Consider the following 21,344-nt stretch of genomic DNA (forward strand, 5'->3'; position numbering starts at 1 on the left):
GTCACAATCCTGGACTTCAAGTTCTATTATAAATCTGTAGTCAAGACAGTATGATACTGGCAAAAAAACAGACACATAGATCAATGGAACAGAAAAGAGAACCCAGAAATGGACCCTCAACTGTATGGTCAACTAATCTTCAACAAAGCAGGAAAGAATATCCAATGGAAAAAAGAGTCTCTTCAACAAATGGTGCTGGGAACATTGGACAGCCATATGCAGAAGAGTGAAACTGGACCGTTTCCTTACACCATACACAAAAATGGACTCAAAATGGATGAAATACCTCAGTGTGAGATGGGAATCCATCAAAATCCTAGAGGAGAATGCAGGCAGCAACCTCTTCGACCTCAGTGGCAGCAGTTTCTTCCTAGACACATCACCAAAGGCAAGGGAAGCAGGGCAAAAATGAACTGTTGGGACTTCATCAAGATAAAAAGCTTGTGCACGGCAAAGGAAACAGTTGACAAGACAGTGGACAGAATGGGAGAAGATCTTTGCAAATGTCTTATCAGATAAAGTGCTAGAATCCAAAATCTATAAAGAATTTATCAAACAAGGAGCAAATAATCCAATCAGGAAATGGGCAAAAGACATGAACAGACATTTCTGTAGAGAAAACATCCATATGGCCAACAGACACATGAGAAAGTGCTCAACATCACTAGGCATCAGGGAAATACAAATCAAAACCACAATGAGATACCATCTCATGCCAGTTAGAATGGCTACATATATTGGCGAGGATGCAGAGAAAAGGGAACCCTATTGCACTGCTGCTGGAAATGCAAGCTGGTGTAGCCACTCTGGAAAACCGTATAGAGGTGCCTCAGAAAGTTGAAAATAGAGCTACCCTATGACCCAACAGTTGCACTAGTGGGTGTTTACCCCAAAGATACAAATGTAGTTCAAAGGGGCACCTGCATCCCAATGTTGATAGCAGCAATGTCCACAATAGCCAAACTATGGAAAGAGCCCAGATGTCCATCAACAGATGAATGGATAAAGAAGATGTGATATATAATGGAATATTATGCAGCCACCAAAAATGAAATCTTGCCATTTGCAATGACATGGATGGAACTAGAAGGTATTTTGCTAAATGAAATAAGTTAATCAGAGAAAGACAGTGATCATATGATCTCACTGATAGGTGGAATTTGAGAAACAAGACAAAGGATTATAGGGGAAGAGAGGGAAAAATGAAACAAGATGAAACCAGAGAGGGTGACAAACCATAAGAGATTCTTAATCTCAGGAAACAGACTGAGGGTTGCTGGGAGGGATGGGGTGGCTGGGTGATGGACTTTGGGGAGGATATGTATTGTGGGGAGCACTGTGTGTTGTGTAAGACTGATGAATCACAGACCTGTACCCCTCAAACAAATAGTACATTATATGTTAAAAATAATAATTAAAAAATAAATAAAATTTTTTTTAAGTTTTTAAAAATCTTAAAAGCTAAGGCCAGGAGATTTTTCAACAGAAGCTTTGCAAACTGTAGAGGAGTGGCATGATATATTCAGAATGATAAATGGGGAAAATCTGCAGCCAAGAACACTCTATCCAGCAAGGCAATTATTCAGAATAGAAGGAAAGATTAAAAAGTTGCCCAGACAAACAAAAATTGAAGGAGTTGTAGACCACTAAGTCAGCTCTGCAAGAAATATTAAAGGGGAAACTTCAAGTGGAAAGGAGAAACCAAAAGTGACAGTATAAAGGAATGAAAACACAAAAGCAGTAAAAGTGAGTGTTTCTGTTAAAAAAAAATATCAGGAAACTCACAAAAGAAAGAATATAAAATATAACAGAGGCGAAACAAATGGGTTCAAACTTAAATCACTGTCAGGATTAATATAGACTGCTATATGCAGAAGATTATATACAACACTAATGATAGCCATGTATAAAAAGCCACTAATAAACATGCAAAGAATAAAGAGAAAGAAATCTGAATATATTACTAAAGAAAATCAGCAAAACATTTAAGAGAGAAAGACAAAAAAAGTATCAGGAAAAAATCTTGAGAAACAATCACAAAACAAGTGATAAAATAACAGTAAATACATACTGTCAGTAATTACTCTGGGTGTAAATGGACTAAATGTTCCAGTCGGAAGACATAGAATGACATAACGGATAAAAAAAGATCCATCTATATGCTGCCTACAAGAGACTCATTTCAGACAAGAAGACACCTGCAGACTGAAAGTGGGGAGCTGAAGAAACATTTGTCATGCAAATCAATCTCAAAAGAAAGCTGGAGTTCTAATATATTGCACAAGCTAGACTTTAAAACAGAACTGTAAAAAAAAAAACAAAAACAAAAACAAAAAACCTAAGTGACTAAAAATACCATAACAAGAGACAAAGGGGGATATTATATGGTGATAAAGGGGAAAATCCAACAAGAAGATACAAGAACTGTAAATTTTTAGGCACACATCATAGGAGCACCCAGGTACATAAAATAGTTAATAACAAACATAAAGGATTAATTGATAATAATACAATAACAGTAGGGGACTTTAACATCCCACTTACGTCAATAGACAGGTCATCTAAACAGAAAATCAACAAGGAAACCATTTGGTTTTGAAGGACACACTGGACCAGGTGGTATTTAACAGATTATTCAGAATATTCCATCCTAAAACAGCAAAATATACATTCTTTTCAAATGCATATGGAATGTTCTCCAGAAATACCATATTAGCCCACAAAACAAACCTGAACAAACTCAAGATCAAAGTCCTACCATGTGTCTTTTCTGACCACAATGCTGTGAAACTAGAAGGCAACCATAAGAAAAAATCTTAAAAGAACACTAATACATGGAGATTGAATAACATGCTACTAAACAATGACTCGGTTAACAAGGAGATCAAAGAAGATATTTAAAAAAAAAAAAAAAATGGGGGCGCCTGGGTGGCTCAGTGGGTTAAGCCGCTGCCTTCGGCTCAGGTCATGATCTCAGGGTCCTGGGATCGAGTCCCGCATCAGGCTCTCTGCTCAGCAGGGAGCCTGCTTCCCTCTCTCTCTCTGCCTGCCTCTCCGACTACTTGGGATTTCTCTCTGTCAAATAAATAAATAAAATCTTAAAAAAAAAAATACATGGAAACAAATGAAAAGGAAAACACAGGAGTCCAAACCTTTGGGATGCAACAAAACCAGTCCTAAGAGAGATGTTTATAGCAATATAAGTCTACCTCAAGAAGCAAGAAAAATCTCAAATAAACAGCCCAACTTTACATCTAAGCAAATGAGAAAAAGAACAATAAAAATCTAAAACCAGCAGAAGGAAGAATAGAATAAAGACTGGAACCAAAATAAATGATATAGAAACTAAAAAAAAAAAAAAAAATCATTGAAAGCAGGAACTATTTCTTTGAACAAAAATCAATAAAATTGGGGTGCCTGGGTGGCTCAGTGGGTTAAAAAGCCTCTGCCTTTGGCTCAGGTCATGATCCCAGGGGCCTGGGATCGAGCCCCGCATCGGGCTCTCTGCTTTGCAGGGAGCCTGCTTCCTCCCCTCTCTCTCTCTCTGCCTGCCTCTCTGCCTACTTGTGATTTCTCTCTCTCTGTCAAATAAATAAAATCTTTAAAAAAAATCAATAAAATTAGTTAACATTTAGGCAGACTTACAAAGAAAGAAAGAGAAAGAACTCAAACAAAATCACAAATGAGAGAAGAGAAATAACAGCCAATCCCACAGATGTACAAACAGTTAAAAGAGAATATTATGAAAAACTATATGCCAACAAATTGGACAGCCAGAAGTGGATAAATTCCTAGAAACCTATAAGCTACCAAAACTGAAACAGGAGGAAATAAAAAATTTGAACAGTCTCATAACCAGCAAGAATTGAATGAATAACCAAAAAATTCCCCCAACAAACAAAACTCCAGGACGAGATGGCTTCACAGGTGAATTTGACCGAATATTTAAAGAGTTACTATTCTACCTAAATTATTCCAAGACAGAGAAAAGAAAGGAAAACTTTAATGTTCATTCTGTGAAGCGCCCAACATTATCCTGATACCAAAACCAAAGATACCACTAAAAGAGAACTATAGGCCAGTATCCCTGATGAAAATAGATGCAAAATTCCAGAACAAATACTAGCAAACCAAATTCAACAATACATTAAAAAAATCATTCACCACAATCAAGTGGAATTTATTCCTGGATACAGTGGTAGTTCAGTATTTGCAAATTGATTGCATCAGTAAAAGAAAGGTCACCATGTGATCTTTCTAATAGATGCAAAAAAGCATTTGACAAAGTACAGCATCCATTCATGATAAAAACCTTCAACAAAGTAGGTTTATGGGAACATACCTCAACATAATAAAGGCCATACATTAAAAACCCACAGCTGACATCATCCCTGTTTTTGTTCTTTTTTTTTTTTTTTAAACACCATCCTTAGATGGGGAAAACAGAGCTTTTCTCCTAAGACCAGGAACAAGGGAACGATGTCCCCTCTCACCACTTTTATTAAACATAGTTCCGAAAGTCCTAGCCATAAAGGTCAGAAAACAAAAAATAAAAGGCATACAAATCATCAAGGAAGAAGTAAAACTTTCACTATTTGCAGATGACATAATACTCTGTATAGAAAGCCAGAAAGACTCCACCAAAAGATTGCTTGAACTGATACATAAATTTACTAGAGTCATAGGATAGAAAATCAGTGTACAGAAGTCTGTAGCATTTCTATACCCTAATAATGAAGCAGCAGAAAGGGAAATTAAGGAATAAATCCCATTTATATTTGCACCCCAAATAAGCAACCTAGAACCTATTTCTAGCAACTAGAAATAAGTGTAACCAAAGAGATAAAAGACGTGTATGCAAATCTAAAAAAAAGCAGTGGTGAAAGAAATTGAAGAAGATACAAAGAAATGGAAAGACATTCCATGCTCAAGAATTGGAAGAACAAATACTGTTAAAATGTCTGTACCACCCAAATTCACAATCTACAGATTTAATGCAATCCCTATCAAAATATCAGCAGCACTTTTTTAATAGACCAAGAACTGACAATCCTAAATTTGCATGGAACTGCAAAAGATCCTGAATAGCCAAAGCAGTCTTGTAAATGGAAAGCAAAGCTGGAGGCATCACAATTTCGAACTTCAAGTTGTATTACAGAGCTGTAGTAATCAAAATAGTATTTATTGTACTGGCACAAAAAAAGGCACATAGATCAATGAAACAGTTTAGAAAACCCAGAAATAAATACACAAATTATATGGCCGGTTAATCTTCAGCAAAGCAGGTAGGAATATCCAGTGGGAAAAGGACTGTCTGGGAAAACTAAACAGAAGGATGCAAGAGAAAGAAACTGGACCCCTTTCTTACACTATACACAAAACTAAATTCAAAATGGATTAAAGACTTAAATGTGAGACCTGAAACCATAAAAATTCTAGAAGAGGACACAGGCAATAACTTCTTTGACACTGGCCATAATATCTTTCTAAGTATGTCTCCTGAGGCAAGGAAAACAAAAGCAAAAATAAACTACTGGGACTGAATCAAAATAAAAAGCTTCTGCATAGAGAAGGAAACAACAAAACTGAAAGGCAGCTTCAGAATGGTAGAGGATAATGACAAATGACATATCTGACAAAGGGATAGTATCCAAAATATATAAAAAGCTTATACAACTAACACCCAAAAAACAAATAATCCAGTTAAAAAAAATAGGCAGCGTGAACAGACATTCCTCCAAAAAAGATATCCAGATGGCAAATGGACACATAAAAAGATGCTCATCATAATTTATCAGAGACTTGGGAATCAAAACTACAATGAGAAATCCCCTCACACCTGTCAGAAGGGCTAAAATCAACAACATAAAAACAGATGTTGGCTAAGATGTAGAGAAAGGGGAACCCTTACAGTGTTGGTGGGAATAAATACTGCTACAGATACTGTGGAAAACAGTATGGAGGCTCCTCAAAAAGTTAAAAGTAAAACTATCTTATGATCCAGCAATGTTACTACTGGGTATTTACCCCAAAAATACAAAAATACTAATTCAAAGGGATACTTGCATCCCTGTGTTACACCAGCATTGTTTATAATAGTGAAGATATGGAAGCATTCCAAGTGTCCATTGATTGATGAATGGATAAAGAAATGGTATGCACTTGTGCATGTGCATGCATGCGCGCGTGCACACACACACACACACACACAGGAATATTATTCAGCCATAAGGAAGAATGAAATCTTGTCATTTGCAATAACATGGATAGAGCTAGAGTATAATGCTAATCAAAGTAAGTCAATCAGGAAAAGACAAATACCATGATTTCACTCATATGTATAATTTAAGAAACAAAACAAGCAAAGGAAAAAAAAGAAACCTGGAAACAGACTCTTAACTATAGAGAACAAACTGATGGTTATCAGAAAGGAGGTGAGTGAGGCATGGGTTAGATATGTGGTGGCTTTAAGGAGTGAGCTTCCGGTGGTAAGCACCAGGGTGATGTATTGAATTGTTGAATCACTATATTGTACACTTCAAAACAGTGTAACACTATGTTAACCAACAGGAATCAAAATATAAACCAAAAAAAAAAAAATTCTCATCTGTAGTTTTCTATAGATTTCTATAGAAATATATCTTTCTATATATATAGATATATATCAATTTATATAGAGATACATATCTATAAATATAAATATAGATATATATGATATAGAAATATATTCTCTATATATCATCTATAGATTTCTCATCTATAGTTTTCTTATAGTGTCCTTGTCAGGCTTTGGCATTGGTGTCATGCCTAACCTCAAAGAATAAGTTAGAAAGTGTGTATTTCTTTTCAGTTTTTTGGGAAAAGTTTGAAAAGGAATGGTACTAGTTCTTTTTTAAGTGTTTGGTAGAATTCACCAGTGAATCCATCAGATCCAAGGCTCTTTTTTGTTGAGAAATTTTTAAATTATTTATTCATTCTCCTTTAATAGTTACAGGTGTATTCAGATTTTCTGTTTCTTTGTGACTGATCCTGGTAGATTTTTACTTTTAGGAATTTGTCTATTTCATTTAAGTTTTCCAATTTGGTGGAATACAATTTTCATAGTAATCTTATAATTCTTTTTATTTTTATAGAATCAGTTATAATGGCCTCACTTTCATCTTTGATTTTCCTAATTTGAGTCTCTCTTTTTTGTCTGAGTTCATCTGGCTAACAGCTTGTTAATTTTGTTGATACTTTCAAAAAAGAAAATTTCGATTTCATTGATTTCCTCTCTTCTCTGTTTTGTTGATCTCTGATATAATCTTTATTATTTCCTTCCATTAGCTTTAGATTTAATTTGTTTTCTTATTCTAATTCCTGAAGTTACAAAGTTAGGTTGTTGATTTCAGATCTTTCTTGTTTTTTTGGTATAAGCATTTATTTGTAGCTCTGTTTCTTTCTTAGCACTGTTTTGGCATGTCGTGTTTTTATTTCCATTTATCTATAGGTATCTTCTAATTTTTCTTTTAATTTCTTTGATCTATTGGTTGTTTGAGTGTGTTGTTTTATTTCCATAAATCTGTGGATTTTCCAGTTTTCCTTCTGTTACTGATTTCTGACTTCATCTGTGGCTTGCATTCTGGGAGTAAACAGATGAACTCAAAATGTCAGTTAGTGATAAGTGCTATAAGAACTATAAAGTAGGGTGAGGAGAATAGGAAATACCTAGCTTGGATGGGATGAGGATTGCTCTTTTAATAGGGTGTCAGGGCAGGCTCCCCTGATAAGCTGATACTCAAACAGAGACCTGAAACAAAGAAGGGAGAGAGCCATGTGGATATCTGAAAGAAAAGATGTGGAAGCCCTAAGGCTGGTGTCATGTTTGGCATTTAGAGGAAATGCAAAGAGACAAGTGAACCAGGGCTGAGTAAGTGAGGAGGAAAGTGCTAAGAGTCAAGAATCAGAGAAGTATGGGGAATCACAGCCAGGTCATGTATGTCTTTAAGGACTTGTTTTTACTCTAATATGAGATAACCATTGAAGGTTTTTAAGCAGAGGAGGGATATTATCAGACTTATCTTTTAAAGCACTCACACTGCCTATTGTGTTGAGATTAGTGAAGTGGGACAACAGGGAAATCAGTTACAAAAAGCAATAATCCAGGCAAAAAAAAAATGATGGTGGCTTGGAACAGGGTAGTAGCTAGCTGTTGATTTGCAGTCCTCTTAGGAATTTCCCTGGCATTTGTATTCAGAGGGCAAGGAGAAACAAAGAAAGAAGCAGGTCACTCCACGTTTATAGGTGACAGTTTAAATAAGTAAATGGAACTTAAATTCAATGAGGCTTGTTGTGGGGGGCAGCAAGACAAATGGATCTCTGCACCTGCCCACCAGATCTTAAAACTTTATATAAGAAGCCTTAACTGGATGCAGCCACGTATCTTTACAGGTGTTTTCAGCATCCCATCACTGTCTCAAGACTGTGTCAGCCTCTGAAAGCAGGAAAGGCAAGTAGAATCTATATTCCAGAAGGAGGGAATGAGAAGCCTTTGAGTCCCTAGGTCCAACTCATGGGTCAATTGGCAGTAAACATCTTTTTGATGATGTTCCCCAATAATAGCAATGCAGATGGCAAGGAATGGTTGGATTCTGGATGGACTGGCAGAATTTTCTTAAACATTGGATATAGAGTGTCAGAAAAAAATGAAGGGTAAAAAGATGATGCCCAATATTTTTGGTCTAAACAACTGGAATTACAGAATCGTCATTAGTTTAAATAGGGGAAACTAAAGGAGCAGCAGGTTTGTAGATAAGAGACTCAAGAGTTTGGGCCAACATGTGAAGTTTGATACAATTTCTAGATATCCAGCTGAACTTATTGAGTAGGCAGTTTAGTATATGAGTCCCAGTTCAAGGGAGTAAGCCAGATGGAGGCATAAATTTAGGAGTTATCAGGCTATAGATTATATTTAAGCTATGAGACCAGTAGAAATCATCTAGAATGGGAACACAGAGAAGAGGAGAGATTGAACCCTGGGGCATTCCAACCTTTAGAGGTGGTGCAAAGGAGTAAGACTCAGCAGAAGAGACAGAGAAGGAATGTTCAGTAAGGTAGAGTCTATTCATGAGAATTAGGGGAGAGGGTTTGGAGTTTTGTTAGGGAGTGGAGCAGAGGAAACAGGGCAGGTTGGAGTCAAGAGAGAGAAGGTGGTTTTGTTTTGTTTGTTGTCATTAGTGGAGAAATAGCTTTCTGTATAATGGTAGAAATGAGCTAATAAGCTAAAATGGACTTAGGAAAAGGAAGGGACATTTGGTAGAGTAATATCCACGGATAGATGAGAAAGGATGCATAAAGAGAGAGATTACCTTAGATAGGAAGAGAGAATATGAGTACAAATGAAATTAAGTGGCAGATGAGATGTGAGCATATGAACATGCTTGTCTGATTGCTTCTATTTTCCCTGAAAAGAAAATAAAACAAAATAGCTGAGATAGAGAAGAGGGCTGAAAAGGAAGGAACTTCATACTGCCCCCATGTAGGTATTTCTAAAAGGAGATTAATTTTACAGTTACTCTGTGTGCCACACATACTATGAGGCAAGTACTGTTATCCCCATTGTTATGATGTAAACTGATACTTAGAAAGTTTAAGGAGCTTCCCCAAAGTCTCATAGCGCTTCAGTGGTGGCAGAGGTGAGACGTAAACTTCAGTATGCACAAATAAGAATTTGTAGTAAATACAAATTGTAAAATATTTATTCAGATTTTTTTCAAACAAAATAAATTAAAGTAAACTTCAGAGATAGAATAGAAAAACAGTTGAAAGCAAAAGAAATAATAAAGGCACTCCAAAATAGTCTATCATTTGGAAATGTTTCCATCTCTCCATAGCTTTATAGAAATATAGCTCTTACGTTTTTATGTGAAAAGGGTCACTGAAAGATCACTTTTCAGCTTGTTTCTCTATGTTTAATTAAAAAAATATTTCTAGTGAGATAAAAATGTTTAAATATGATTACTCTCAGGATTAAATGATGGATTTTTTTTTTTAATTTGCTATTGTCTGTATAAATCAAAAATAGTAAGTACTGTTTCCTAGAATTTCTTGGTTAACATTTTAAACAATTTTTTTGAGTATAGGTGGCACATAATGTTATAGTTTCAGTTGTACAACACAGTGATAGGATAAGTTTATTCATAATGCTGTGCTCCCCTGAAGTGTAACTGCCATCTGTCACCATACAACACAATTGCAACAGCATTGACTGTATTCATTACAGTATACCTTTTACTCTTGTGACTTACTTATTCCCAAACTGGAAGCTTGTATCTCCAACTTCCTTCATGCATTTTTTCCATCCCACACACCCCCTCCCCCTCTGGCAGCCTTCAGTTAATTTGCTGTATTTGTAAGTCAGACTCTGCTTGTTTTTGTTGTATGTTTATTCAGTTGGGTTTCTTTTTTAGATTTTATGAGTGAAATCATATGGTATTTGTCTTTCTCTGACTTACTTCACTTAGGACAATAACCTCTGGATCTATCCATGCTGTTGCAATGGCATGATCTCATCCTTTCTGAAGGCTGCATAAAATTCTGTGTGTGTGTGTGTGTGTGTGTGTGTGTGTGTGTGTGTGCGCGCGCGCGCGCGCGTTAGAAAGAAGTACCATATGTCCCTTATCCATTTGTCTATTTATGGACACTTATGTTGCTTCCAAATCTTGGCTATTATAAATAATGCTGCAGTGAACAGAGGGGTGCATATATCCTTTATAATTAGTGTTTTTCTTTGGGTAAATATGCAGTAGCGGAATTACCAGATCATATGGTATTTCTGCTTTTTACTTTTTTTGAGAAACCTCCATACTGTTTTCCACAGTGGTTTTACCAATTTACATTCCCACTGACAGTGTACAAGGTTCACTTTTTTCCACATCCTTGCCAACCTATATATTGGCAACATCTGTTACTTCTTTTTGATTTTTGCCATTCTGACAGTATAAGGTGCTATCTCATTGTAGTTTTGATTTGTATTTCTCTGATGATGTGAGCATCTTTTCTTGTGTCTATTGGCCATCTGTATGTCTTCTTTGGAAACATGTCTGTTCAGGTCCTCTGCACATTAATTAATCAGATTGTTCGCTTTTTGGTATTGAGTTGTTAAGTTCCTTATATATTTTGGTTAGTAGTCCTTTACTGGATATATCATTTGCAAATATCTTTTCCATTCAGCCTTTTTGTTTTGTTGATGGTTTCTTTCACTGTGCAGAAGCTTTTTATATTTTTATAGTTCCAGTAGTTTATTTTTGCTTTTGTTTCCCTTGTTTTAAAATGGAGACAAATCTAGGAAAAATGTTGCCATGCCAGTGTTAGAAAAATTACATCCTCTATTCTAAGATTTTTGTAGTGTCAGGTCCCACATTTAGGTCTTTAACTATTTGGGGTTTATTTTGATGTATGGTGTTAGAAGTCAGTCCAGTTTCAATCTTTTACATGTAAAAGTTTTCCAAGCACCATTTATTGAAGAGACTTTTTCCCATTGTTGCCTTTTATGTTGTACATTAATTGACCATATAACTGTGAGTTTATTTCTGGGGTCTTCATTCTGTTCCCTTGATCTGTGTGTCTGGTTTTGTTTAAATAACATACTGTTTTGATTACTTCAGTTCTGTAGTGTATCTAGAAGTCTGGAATTGTGATACCTACAGCTTTTATTTTGTTGCTCAAAATTGCTTGGGCCATTCAGGCTCTTTTGTAGTTCCATACAAATTTTAGTATTATTTTCCTCTAGTTTTGTGAAAAATGCTTTTAGTATTTTGATAGTGATTGCACTGAATCTGTAGATTGCTTTGGGCAGTATGAATATTTAACAATATTAATTCTTCCAGTCAGTGAGCATGGAATATCTTTCCATTTGTGTCAACTTTAATTTCTTTCATTGGTCTTCTATAATTCAGAGTACAGGTCTTTCACCTATTTGTTTGAGTTTATTCCTGGGAATTTCATTCTTTTTGGTACAATTATAAATGGAATTGTATTCTTAATCCTTCTTTCTGCTACTTTGTTATTAGTGTATAGAGATAGTACCAATTTCTGGGTATTAATTTTTATATCCTGCAATGTTACTGAATTCATCTATTACTTCTAGGAGTTTTTTTATGGAGTGTTTAGAATTTGATGAACTTTTTAAAATGGACTTTTTCACTGTATTTTAATCAGTAATTATAAAACTATTTCAAATCTATCTCTGTTCGTGCAGCTAGAAGAAAATTACCTTTCTCTCATTTAATAGGTTTTTCAACAGTCTTTAGAAAGACAGATTGGTGATATGTTTGAACACTCTATTCTGAAATTGTATATATAATCTTTTTCAGTTTCCTCTGCCTACCCATCCCCTAGGTTTTCTCTTTAAAGATAAATATTGGCAAGATAGAACTAAGCATCTTAGATGCACTTCTTTTCTTTGAAAATTTTTTAAATTAAATTTATTTTTTTTTCAGCATAACAGTATTCATTATTTTTTCACCACACCCAGTGCTCCATGCAATCCGTGCCCTCTATACCCACCACCTGGTACCCCAACCTCCCACCCCCCCGCCACTTCAAATCCCTCAGACGGTTTTTCAGAGTCCATAGTCTCTCATGATTCACCTCCCCTTCCAATTTCCCCCAAGCCCCTTCTCCTCTCTAACTCCCCATGTCCTCCATGCTATTTGTTATGCTTCACAAATAAGTGAAACCATATGATAATTGACTCTCTCTGCTTGACTTATTTCACTCAGCATAATCTCTTCCAGTCCCGTCCATGTTGCTACAAAAGTTGGGTATTCATCCTTTCTGATGGAGGCATAATACTCCATAGTGTATATGGACCACATTTTCCTTATCCATTCGTCCGTTGAAGGGCATCTTGGTTCTTTCCACAGTTTGGCGACCCTGGCCATTGCTGCTATAAACATTGGGGAACAGATGGCCCACCCTTCTTTTCACTACATCTGTGTCTTTGGGGTAAATACCCAGTAGTGCAATGGCAGGGTCATAGGGAAGTTCTATTTTTAATTTCTTGAGGAATCTCCACACTGTTCTCCAAAGAGGCTGCACCAACCTGCATTCCCACCAACAGTGGAAGAGGGTTCCCCTTTCTCCACATCCCCTCCAACACATGTTGTTTCCTATCTTGTTAATTTTGGCCATTCTAACTGGTGTAAGGTGATATCTCAATGTGGTTTTAATTTGAATCTCCCTGAGGGCTAGTGATGATGAACATTTTTTCATGTGTCTGATAGCCATTTGTGTGTCTTCATTGGAGAAGTCTCTGTTCATATCTTCTGCCCATTTTTTTATATGATTGCCTGTTTTGTGTGTGTTGAGTTTGAGGAGTTCATTATAGATCCTGGATATCAACCTTTTGTCTGTACTGTCATTTGCAAATATCTTCTCCCATTCCGTGGGTTGCCTCTTTGTTTTCTTGACTGTTTCCTTTGCTGTGCAGAAGCTTTTGATTTTGATGAAGTCCCAAAAGTTTATTTTCGCTTTTGTTTCCTTTGCCTTTGGAGACATATCTTGAAAGAAGTTGCTGTGGCTGATATTGAAGAGATTACTGCCTATGTTCTCCTCTAGGATTCTGATGGATTCCTGTCTCACGTTGAGGTCTTTTATCCATTTTGAGTTTATCTTTGTGTACAGTGTAAGAGAATGGTCAAATTTCATTCTTCTACCTATAGCTGTCCAGTTTTCCCAGCACCATGCCATTCCGATCAAAATTCTACCAGTATTCTTCAAAGTGCTGGAGCAAATAATCCAGAAATTTGTATGGAATCAGAAGAGACCCCAAATTGCTAAGGAAATCTTGAAAAACAAAAATAAAACTGGGGGCATCACATTACCTGATTTCAAGCTTTATTACAAAGCTGTGGTCACGAAGACAGCATGGTACTGGCATAAAAACAGACACATAGACCAGTGGAACAGAGTAGAGAGCCCAGATATGAGCCCTCAACTCTATGGTCAATTAGTCTTCGACAAAACAGGAAAAAATATACAGTGGAAAAAAGACAGTCTTTTCTTTGAAATTTTTATTTAAATCCTAGTTAGTTAACATGCATTGCAATATTGGTTTCAGGAGTAGAATTCAGTGGTTCATCGCTTACATATAACACCCAATTCTCATCATAACAAGTGCCCTCCTTAATCCCTATCACCCATCTTAGCCCATTCTCTATCCACCTTCCGACATCAACCCTCAGTTTGTCTCTATCGTTATGAGCCTCTTATGGTTTGTTTCTCTCTCTTACTTTTTTTCCCCTACCCTATGTTCATCTATTTCATTTCTTAAATCCCACATATGAGTGAAATCTTAATGGTATTTGTCTTTCTCAGACTGACTTATCTCACTTAGCATAATACACTCTAGCTCCATCCATGTTGTTGCAAATGGCAAGATTTCATTCTTTTTGATGGCTGAGTAATATTCCATGGTATATATGTACCATATCTTCTTTATCCATTCATTAGTCAGTGGACATTTGGGTCCATAGTTCAGCTGTTGTTGATAATGTAACTTCTAGTGACTTAATTGAAAGTATTTCAAGATATTGTTTAAAATAATAAAAGTTAGTTTAGCTTCCAAGAGTCTAATATATATGTATTGTTGGTTTTGTTGGGCATTTTATTTCAGGAGCCGCCTAAAGAAAGACTATGATGATTTCAGAAGACAGCCTGATCATGATAAATTTACTAGAGAACTGTGGACTACTGAAGAAGGTGAAGGAGATCCTGGAAAAGAATCTCCTAAAGTAGAAATTAGTAAGTCTGTAGACTCCACAGAACCTCTAGATATCCTGGAGAAAGATCACTTTGATTCAGGTAGTTATGAAAACTTTCCTTTAAATCAACAGCTAAAACCATAAAGAAAGTTTTAGTATCTTTTGTTGAGGTAAAAGATAATCTGGTTAATGGTAGGTACTGATTAGGGAAATCTGGTATATTTTGAAATGTCCTGTGTCCTTATAAAAGGTCCCTTGGAGTCATCATTTTAGTTCTAGGAGTATCTGGAGCCAGTGCCTGCCTCTGAGCTGTAGGCATGTTTTTGCACATTATAGACCACATATCTTTGATCTATAATCCCTCTAAATTAAGTTCATCCTCTTCTTTTTATTACTATTTTTGAAGCACTGTTTTTGGTATTTGATTTAAATGGAACTTGATAAGTTCCTAATACTGTGAAGATTTTTTTATGAGAAATGACCAAGGTTGATGGCCAAATAAACCTCAGATTGAACATAACATTCTAATAAGGAGGTTGGATTAGGTTATCTGTAATGCATTTTGATTTATCAGATTATGTTATTCTGTAAATGTAGTTATCTTTTTCTGCAAATCTAGTTTTAAAAACTTCCTTTCATTATATAAGAGATGTGTGAAAATTTGTGGTTAGAAATGTTTTAGCCTGTTTTTCATGTCTTTGGTTTATTGAAAAAGAGTAGCTTCTCATCAACCCAGGTTCACCAGATATGAAAATAAATTTTTTACTGTAAGAATGAATAATTAAACACCAGGAAAAGCTGAACACTTTTCATCCTTTTGAGTCTCTGAAACTAGATTAGAATTCTGGGCTCTAATTGCTGATTTGAGTATCTGTGAGGTATAAATTTTCCTCTGTATTTGTATGGGCAGCAGAATTAGTAGAGTTAGAACAAAATAATCCATTCATTAATACATAGTTCTTGGGAATGGTTACACTATCAAAATATCAACCTTACCTGAATTTCCAATATTGAATCATCCTAAAGTAGATTTCTTAATAAATTGCCAGTTCAGAGATTGACTTGCTTTTTTTATGATTGGCCTTATTATTTCTATTCAGTTGCTGTTTTATTTAAACAAAATGCTTGCTTTATAACTTTCAGATGATATGAAACTGTCAGAAATAGAGTTTCCTATGGCCAGAAGCAAGTTGTTGAAAAAGGAATTGCCTTTTAAAGATGTTCCGAAGATACTGCCTAAAACACTTAAACGACAGTCTAAACAAACTAATTATCTGGATGATAGCACAAAAGAGCTTTCCCCAAGAAAGAAAGCAAAATTAAGCACAAATGAGACAACAGTTGAGCATGTAGAAGGTGAGATGCAAATTGACTGTTTGAATGAATTAAAGCATGCAGAGCCACTGTTTCCAGAGTCCTTTGCCTCAATGGATTCAACACCAGTATCTGTTCTCCAGAAAGGGACCAAACCTATTCAGGCCTTGCTTGCAAAGAATATTGGGAACAAAGTGACCTTAACAAATCAACTGCCCTCTTCCACAGGTAGAATTGCTCCTACAGTGGATAAACCAGTTATATCTCCTCTAGAAGCCAGCCCCATAAAGCCAGCATTGACCTGCCACACCAGTACAAAAGGTCCTTTACAAATGGTATACAAAATGCCTTGTGGTCAGTGGTTGCCCATAGATCTCCAAAACAGCTCTGTGAAGATTCAGATGCAACCTGTGCTAGATCCTAAAACAGGAGAAAAAATCATGCAGCAGGTTCTCATTCTGCCCAAGAATTTTGTGATTCAGCACAAGGATGGGAAAGCAGTTGCAAAGGAAATACTGCCACTTCAACAGAAAGGTACAGAACATCATTGTTCATCTTTCCCACAGACAGCAAATGTAAACTGTTCTTTACCATCAGTTCTTGTCAGCTCAGCAGGAACTGTTTCTAACCAACTAACTAATATAGTTTTCAATAGGACCGTTACACCTTTGTCAAATGTAAGTAGTGGTAGGCCACAGCCTTTGTCACCTGTAACCTCCATAAGTAGTTTATTAATACCTCCAGTTAAGACTAGCCAGAGTGAATCAGGAAAAGTCAAGAATGCAGTTTCAGCAGCTACATTCTCCCAGCCCATTGCTTCATCCACCATCTCCTCAACAGTTCAGCCTCTGTTACCAGCAACAAGACTAAGTGGATCTACAAATCCTGATAGTTCCCTCAACTGTTTTGCACAACAAACTGCTGATTCTTCTGAAGCAAAGCAAGAACTGAAAACTGTGTGTATAAGAGATTCAGAGTCAATTCTTGTTAGGACACGAGGTGGGAACACTGGAGTTGTAAAAGTACAGACCAGTCCAGATCAAAATTCACTCAACAGCTTATCTGCAAGTTCAGTTTTCACTTTTGCTCCTCATCTTCAGGCATTTCTGGTGCCCAAATCAACATCATCCTCTGTTTTTTCACCCGCAGTTGGAATGACTACTACATCTAGTCTCCCACCTTTTAGCCAAACACCAACTTCTGTTTCCATTCCATCTGGCTTTAATCCATCAGTGGGAAAGAATCTCAAGCTTACATTAGGCCAACCTTCCTGCAGTGGTAATTTGGGTCACATAATAGATAAAGCTTCACACATGCCTTCTTCTCCCTTAAAGTCCTCTGTTTCTTCTGGTACTGTACCGCCATCAACAGCAAATAATTCAGTAAGTGTAATTAGCATATCAACAGGAAATTTTGGACAAGCCAGTGCAAATGTTATTCATACTCCAAGTAAACAGCAACAAGTAGATTATTTCACAAAAAGTTTCCCTGTTACAAGATCAGAAGCAACAGCAGTAACAAGTGGAGATGTCATCAGTGGGAGTGCAGTTCACAAACTTATGCTGGTGTCAACTCCATCTATTCTTTCTTCTGGCAGTGGAACTGCAATTAATGTGACACCTGCATCAACATCTACAGTTGTCTCAGCCCAGAAATTAGTTTTTATTAATGCTCCAATTCCCAGTGGCACTTCAACTCCAACTATTGTGGCAGAACCATTAAAACAAACTCTTCCTTCCCCCTTGAATAAAACCTATGTTAAGACTCCAGAACAGCCCCAGTTAGTACTAATTCCATCTACAGTGGGAGCACCAATAAAAATAAATTCTTCACCAACTGTGTCTCAGATAAAAGATGTGAAAATTGGACTTAACATAGGTCAAGCAATTATAAACAGTTCAGGCAGTGTGCCAGCTATACCATCAATTAACTTATTGCAAAATGTAACCCCCAAAGGAGAAGAAAAAAGTAGCAAGGGCTATGTCTTGCCATTGTCAACAAGTGGTAATTCAATTCCAGTAAACTCAAATTTTGTGAGTCAAAATACTACTCCTGTTAATGAATCAGTGGTTTCTGCAACAAGAGCAGTAAACATGTTTTCAGTAACAGGAGCGAATGTATCTTTGGGTTCTCTTTCAGTGACCTCAACCTCTGCTTCAGTTGGGACACGACCTCCTGTTTTAGTTAGTGGAAATGATACCTCTTCAAGAATTATGCCTATTTTGTCAAATAGACTTTGCACATCAAATCTCGGAAACACTGTGGCTATATCAACTGTGAAAACAGGACATCTTGCATCATCTGTTCTGATTTCAACTACACAACCAGTGTCTCCTAAATGTTTAACATCGGCTTTGCAAATCCCTGTTACTGTTGCTTTGCCTACACCTGTGAATATATCCCCTAAAGTAATCAACACAGTTCCACAAATGGCAACAGTACCAGGAGCCACACGTTCTGTATCTCTTTCTAAAAGACAATCTCGGACTTCTGTCCAGTTTCAGTCACCAGGGATTTCAACTACAGTGCCAACAAATATAAACACAAATAAACCTCAGACTGAATTGCCACCCCTTTCACCAAGTCCAGGTAAAATAATTAATATTTCCAGTTTTGCTTCTCTGCCAAACCAGCAGATGTTCCCTGCTTTAGTCAAATCAACCCCCAGTCACAGTTCCGCTGCAGGTGGGTCTGTCATTCACACCGCTACAGCACCATCAAATGTAAATAGTGTGATAGGGGGTCAGTTGAGTGAACCTTGTATTCAGCAAAAAATAGTCATCAACACCAGTACACCTTTGGCACCTGGCACTCAGATCATGATTAATGGAACACGGTTTGTTGTTCCACCACAGGGTCTTGGAGCTGGCAGCCATGTTCTTCTTATATCTAGTAATCCCAAATATGGACCTCCCTTAGTTCTTAACAGTGGCCAAGGCCTTCCACCTACATCAGTAGATAACCCTGCCCAGAAAATTACACTAGCATTAAATAATTCTTCAGGTGGGCACCCTGTGAAACATTCTCTAAGAAGCTCTACAAAAATTGTCAACTCTCTTGGGAATGCCAGTCCTCTACCCACAGTACATACAACACCACAGATCATAAACACAACTTCTAAAGTTTCTGTTCCATCTCCCACACCAACAGTATCATTGACTTCAGTAATTAAGTCTCCTTCTGCTACTCTTTTGGCTAAGACCTCTTTGGTTTCTGCCATTTGCTCTACTAATCCTCCATTGCCAAGTAGCACATCAGTATTTCATTTGGACACATCAGTCAAAAAATTGTTGGTTAGCCCAGAAGGAGCCATTTTGAATACCATAAATACTCCAGCATCTAAGGTTTCTTCTCTCTCTCCTTCTCTCTCTCAAATTCTTGTATCTGCTAGTCGAAATCCTGCCTCTGTCTTCCCTGCTTTTCACTCATCTGACTTAGAGAAGCCCGACACAGCTGCATCTTGAATCTAGACTTAATGAGCCAGGTTTTAAATAATGGGGCATTGTTTTGACTCCCATAAAAATTTTTAACTTTATTACACTGTTGAAAGCATACTATACATAGTTGTGTGTATGTGTTTTAATGTATCTTTTCATTAGCTTGCAACAAGGCTTTGTTTTCTTGGGGAAGAAAAGATCTATTCCATTTCACTTACTGGTATGAATATGTTTTCAAAGGACGTTTAAACAGTTAGGATTTACCCTGTCTGTATTGCATAAATTAAGTCAAGTTTTACTAGTTTGGAGTAAGCTAGCCTTTTGCACACTTGCATTGACATGTTTCTTCTTGAATTTGGACTATTGCACCGTGTATCTACAATGTGATATTCTGTGTCATTAATGAAATCTTGTTTTTGTTTCTGTAAAAAATATATAAATATATACATATATACACATATATATATGCATTGTGAAAATGCAGTCCATGGTGTAAAATTGTACATACTCTGAAATCCCTAACAACCTGTACTAAACTATATGTACAAAGAACTATGCTGTCTTATTTATGTTTTGTTTACATAATGTATAGTTTTTTAAGTATTTTAGTAATTTTGGACCAGTGAACTGTTAGCAACAATGCAGAAGAATCTGCATGTAATAAATTGAGTTGCTGTATTTCTTTGTTTGAATACCATTTTTAAAGTGCGCTCTTATTCCATTGTAAGAATACATTATATAAAATGAAACAGCCCTTTACAAAAAGGAATTAAGACTGGGAAATTTGAATTAATGGCTAACACTTGTACAAGGTTTTACAGTTTATAAACTTGACATATCTTATTTATTTTTCACAGTATCCTTGAAAGGTTAAGGGTGTTGTCCACGGTCACCTAGCTAGTGGGTGGTAGACCTAAACTAGGAGGCCTGATGCTTTAAATCCTTTTCCATGATTGTACATTACTTCTGTTGTAAAAATTCACTCTGAATTTCATTTTTTTTTCTCATTTTACCACCAAATTCTCCATTGACCAAAACAAGTAATCTTTCAGACCAATGTGTTTGGTTTATGTTAATGCACCCCAGATATGTTTTACTAACTTTTAATTTTTTAAAAATCTTAGATCCGCAAGAAGTTGTGATGGTAGTATGAAGATGTCCCATGTACCCTTTATCTAAGTTTCCATGTGATATATCTAGTTTTATACTGAGGTTTTTGTTCATAGTTGACTGATTTTCCAAAATGATAAAACATGAATTTTCCCTTTTTAAATTTAGAATAACAAAGGAATATGGACATCTTCAATTATAAGTATTTTTTGCTTTTGTTATGTTTTGTTTTTCCAATTACAGAGTAGTTATTTATATTCTGTTGTAAAGCAAACAGTTTTTATGGGTCAGCTTATTCTCAGGGTTTGACTTTGTGGTATTTCAGATTATGCCTCATTTTAAATAAAAGATAGATTTTATCACCACAATGAACACTGAGTAGTGTATAGAATTGTTAAAATCACTGTATTGTGCACCTGAAACTAATATAACACTATATGTTAACTATACTACAATTAGAAATTAAAAAAAAAAAAGGCATGCACAGCATGGGAAATATACACACGATGTGTAATTGCTTAGTTATAAATATTTAAAAAACAAAAGACAAAGCAAGAAGATAGATTTTATATTTAAAAGCCTAAAAAAATTTTATATTTATTGAATCTTTATATCCATTATCTTATTTGGGATACTGATTGTATACTCATCCACATTATATTTATAATGATGTTGTTAAAACTCATCACATGATGCCTGGGCTTGAGAATGTTTGGGAAGAATGGACCTAATGACTTCC

The 21,344-nt window shown here is 36.1% G+C and overlaps 1 protein-coding gene across 2 annotated transcripts in view; it reads left to right on the plus strand.

Moving 5' to 3' along the window:
* KIAA2026 (KIAA2026 ortholog) overlaps positions 1-20,173 on the plus strand; it is a 149,752-nt gene extending 129,579 nt beyond the window's left edge. For both annotated transcript variants that reach the window (XM_032308887.1, XM_032308886.1), the window contains 2 exons: positions 14,657-14,844; positions 15,888-20,173. In XM_032308887.1, coding sequence (XP_032164778.1) covers positions 14,657-14,844; positions 15,888-19,522 — 3,823 coding nt within the window. In that variant the 3' untranslated portion in view covers positions 19,523-20,173. The remainder of the gene's footprint in view (positions 1-14,656; positions 14,845-15,887) is intronic.
* The last annotated feature ends 1,171 nt before the right edge of the window (positions 20,174-21,344 follow it).

Source organism: Mustela erminea, chromosome 12 (genome assembly GCF_009829155.1).
Source record: "Mustela erminea isolate mMusErm1 chromosome 12, mMusErm1.Pri, whole genome shotgun sequence".
Classification (NCBI taxonomy): domain Eukaryota; kingdom Metazoa; phylum Chordata; class Mammalia; order Carnivora; family Mustelidae; genus Mustela; species Mustela erminea.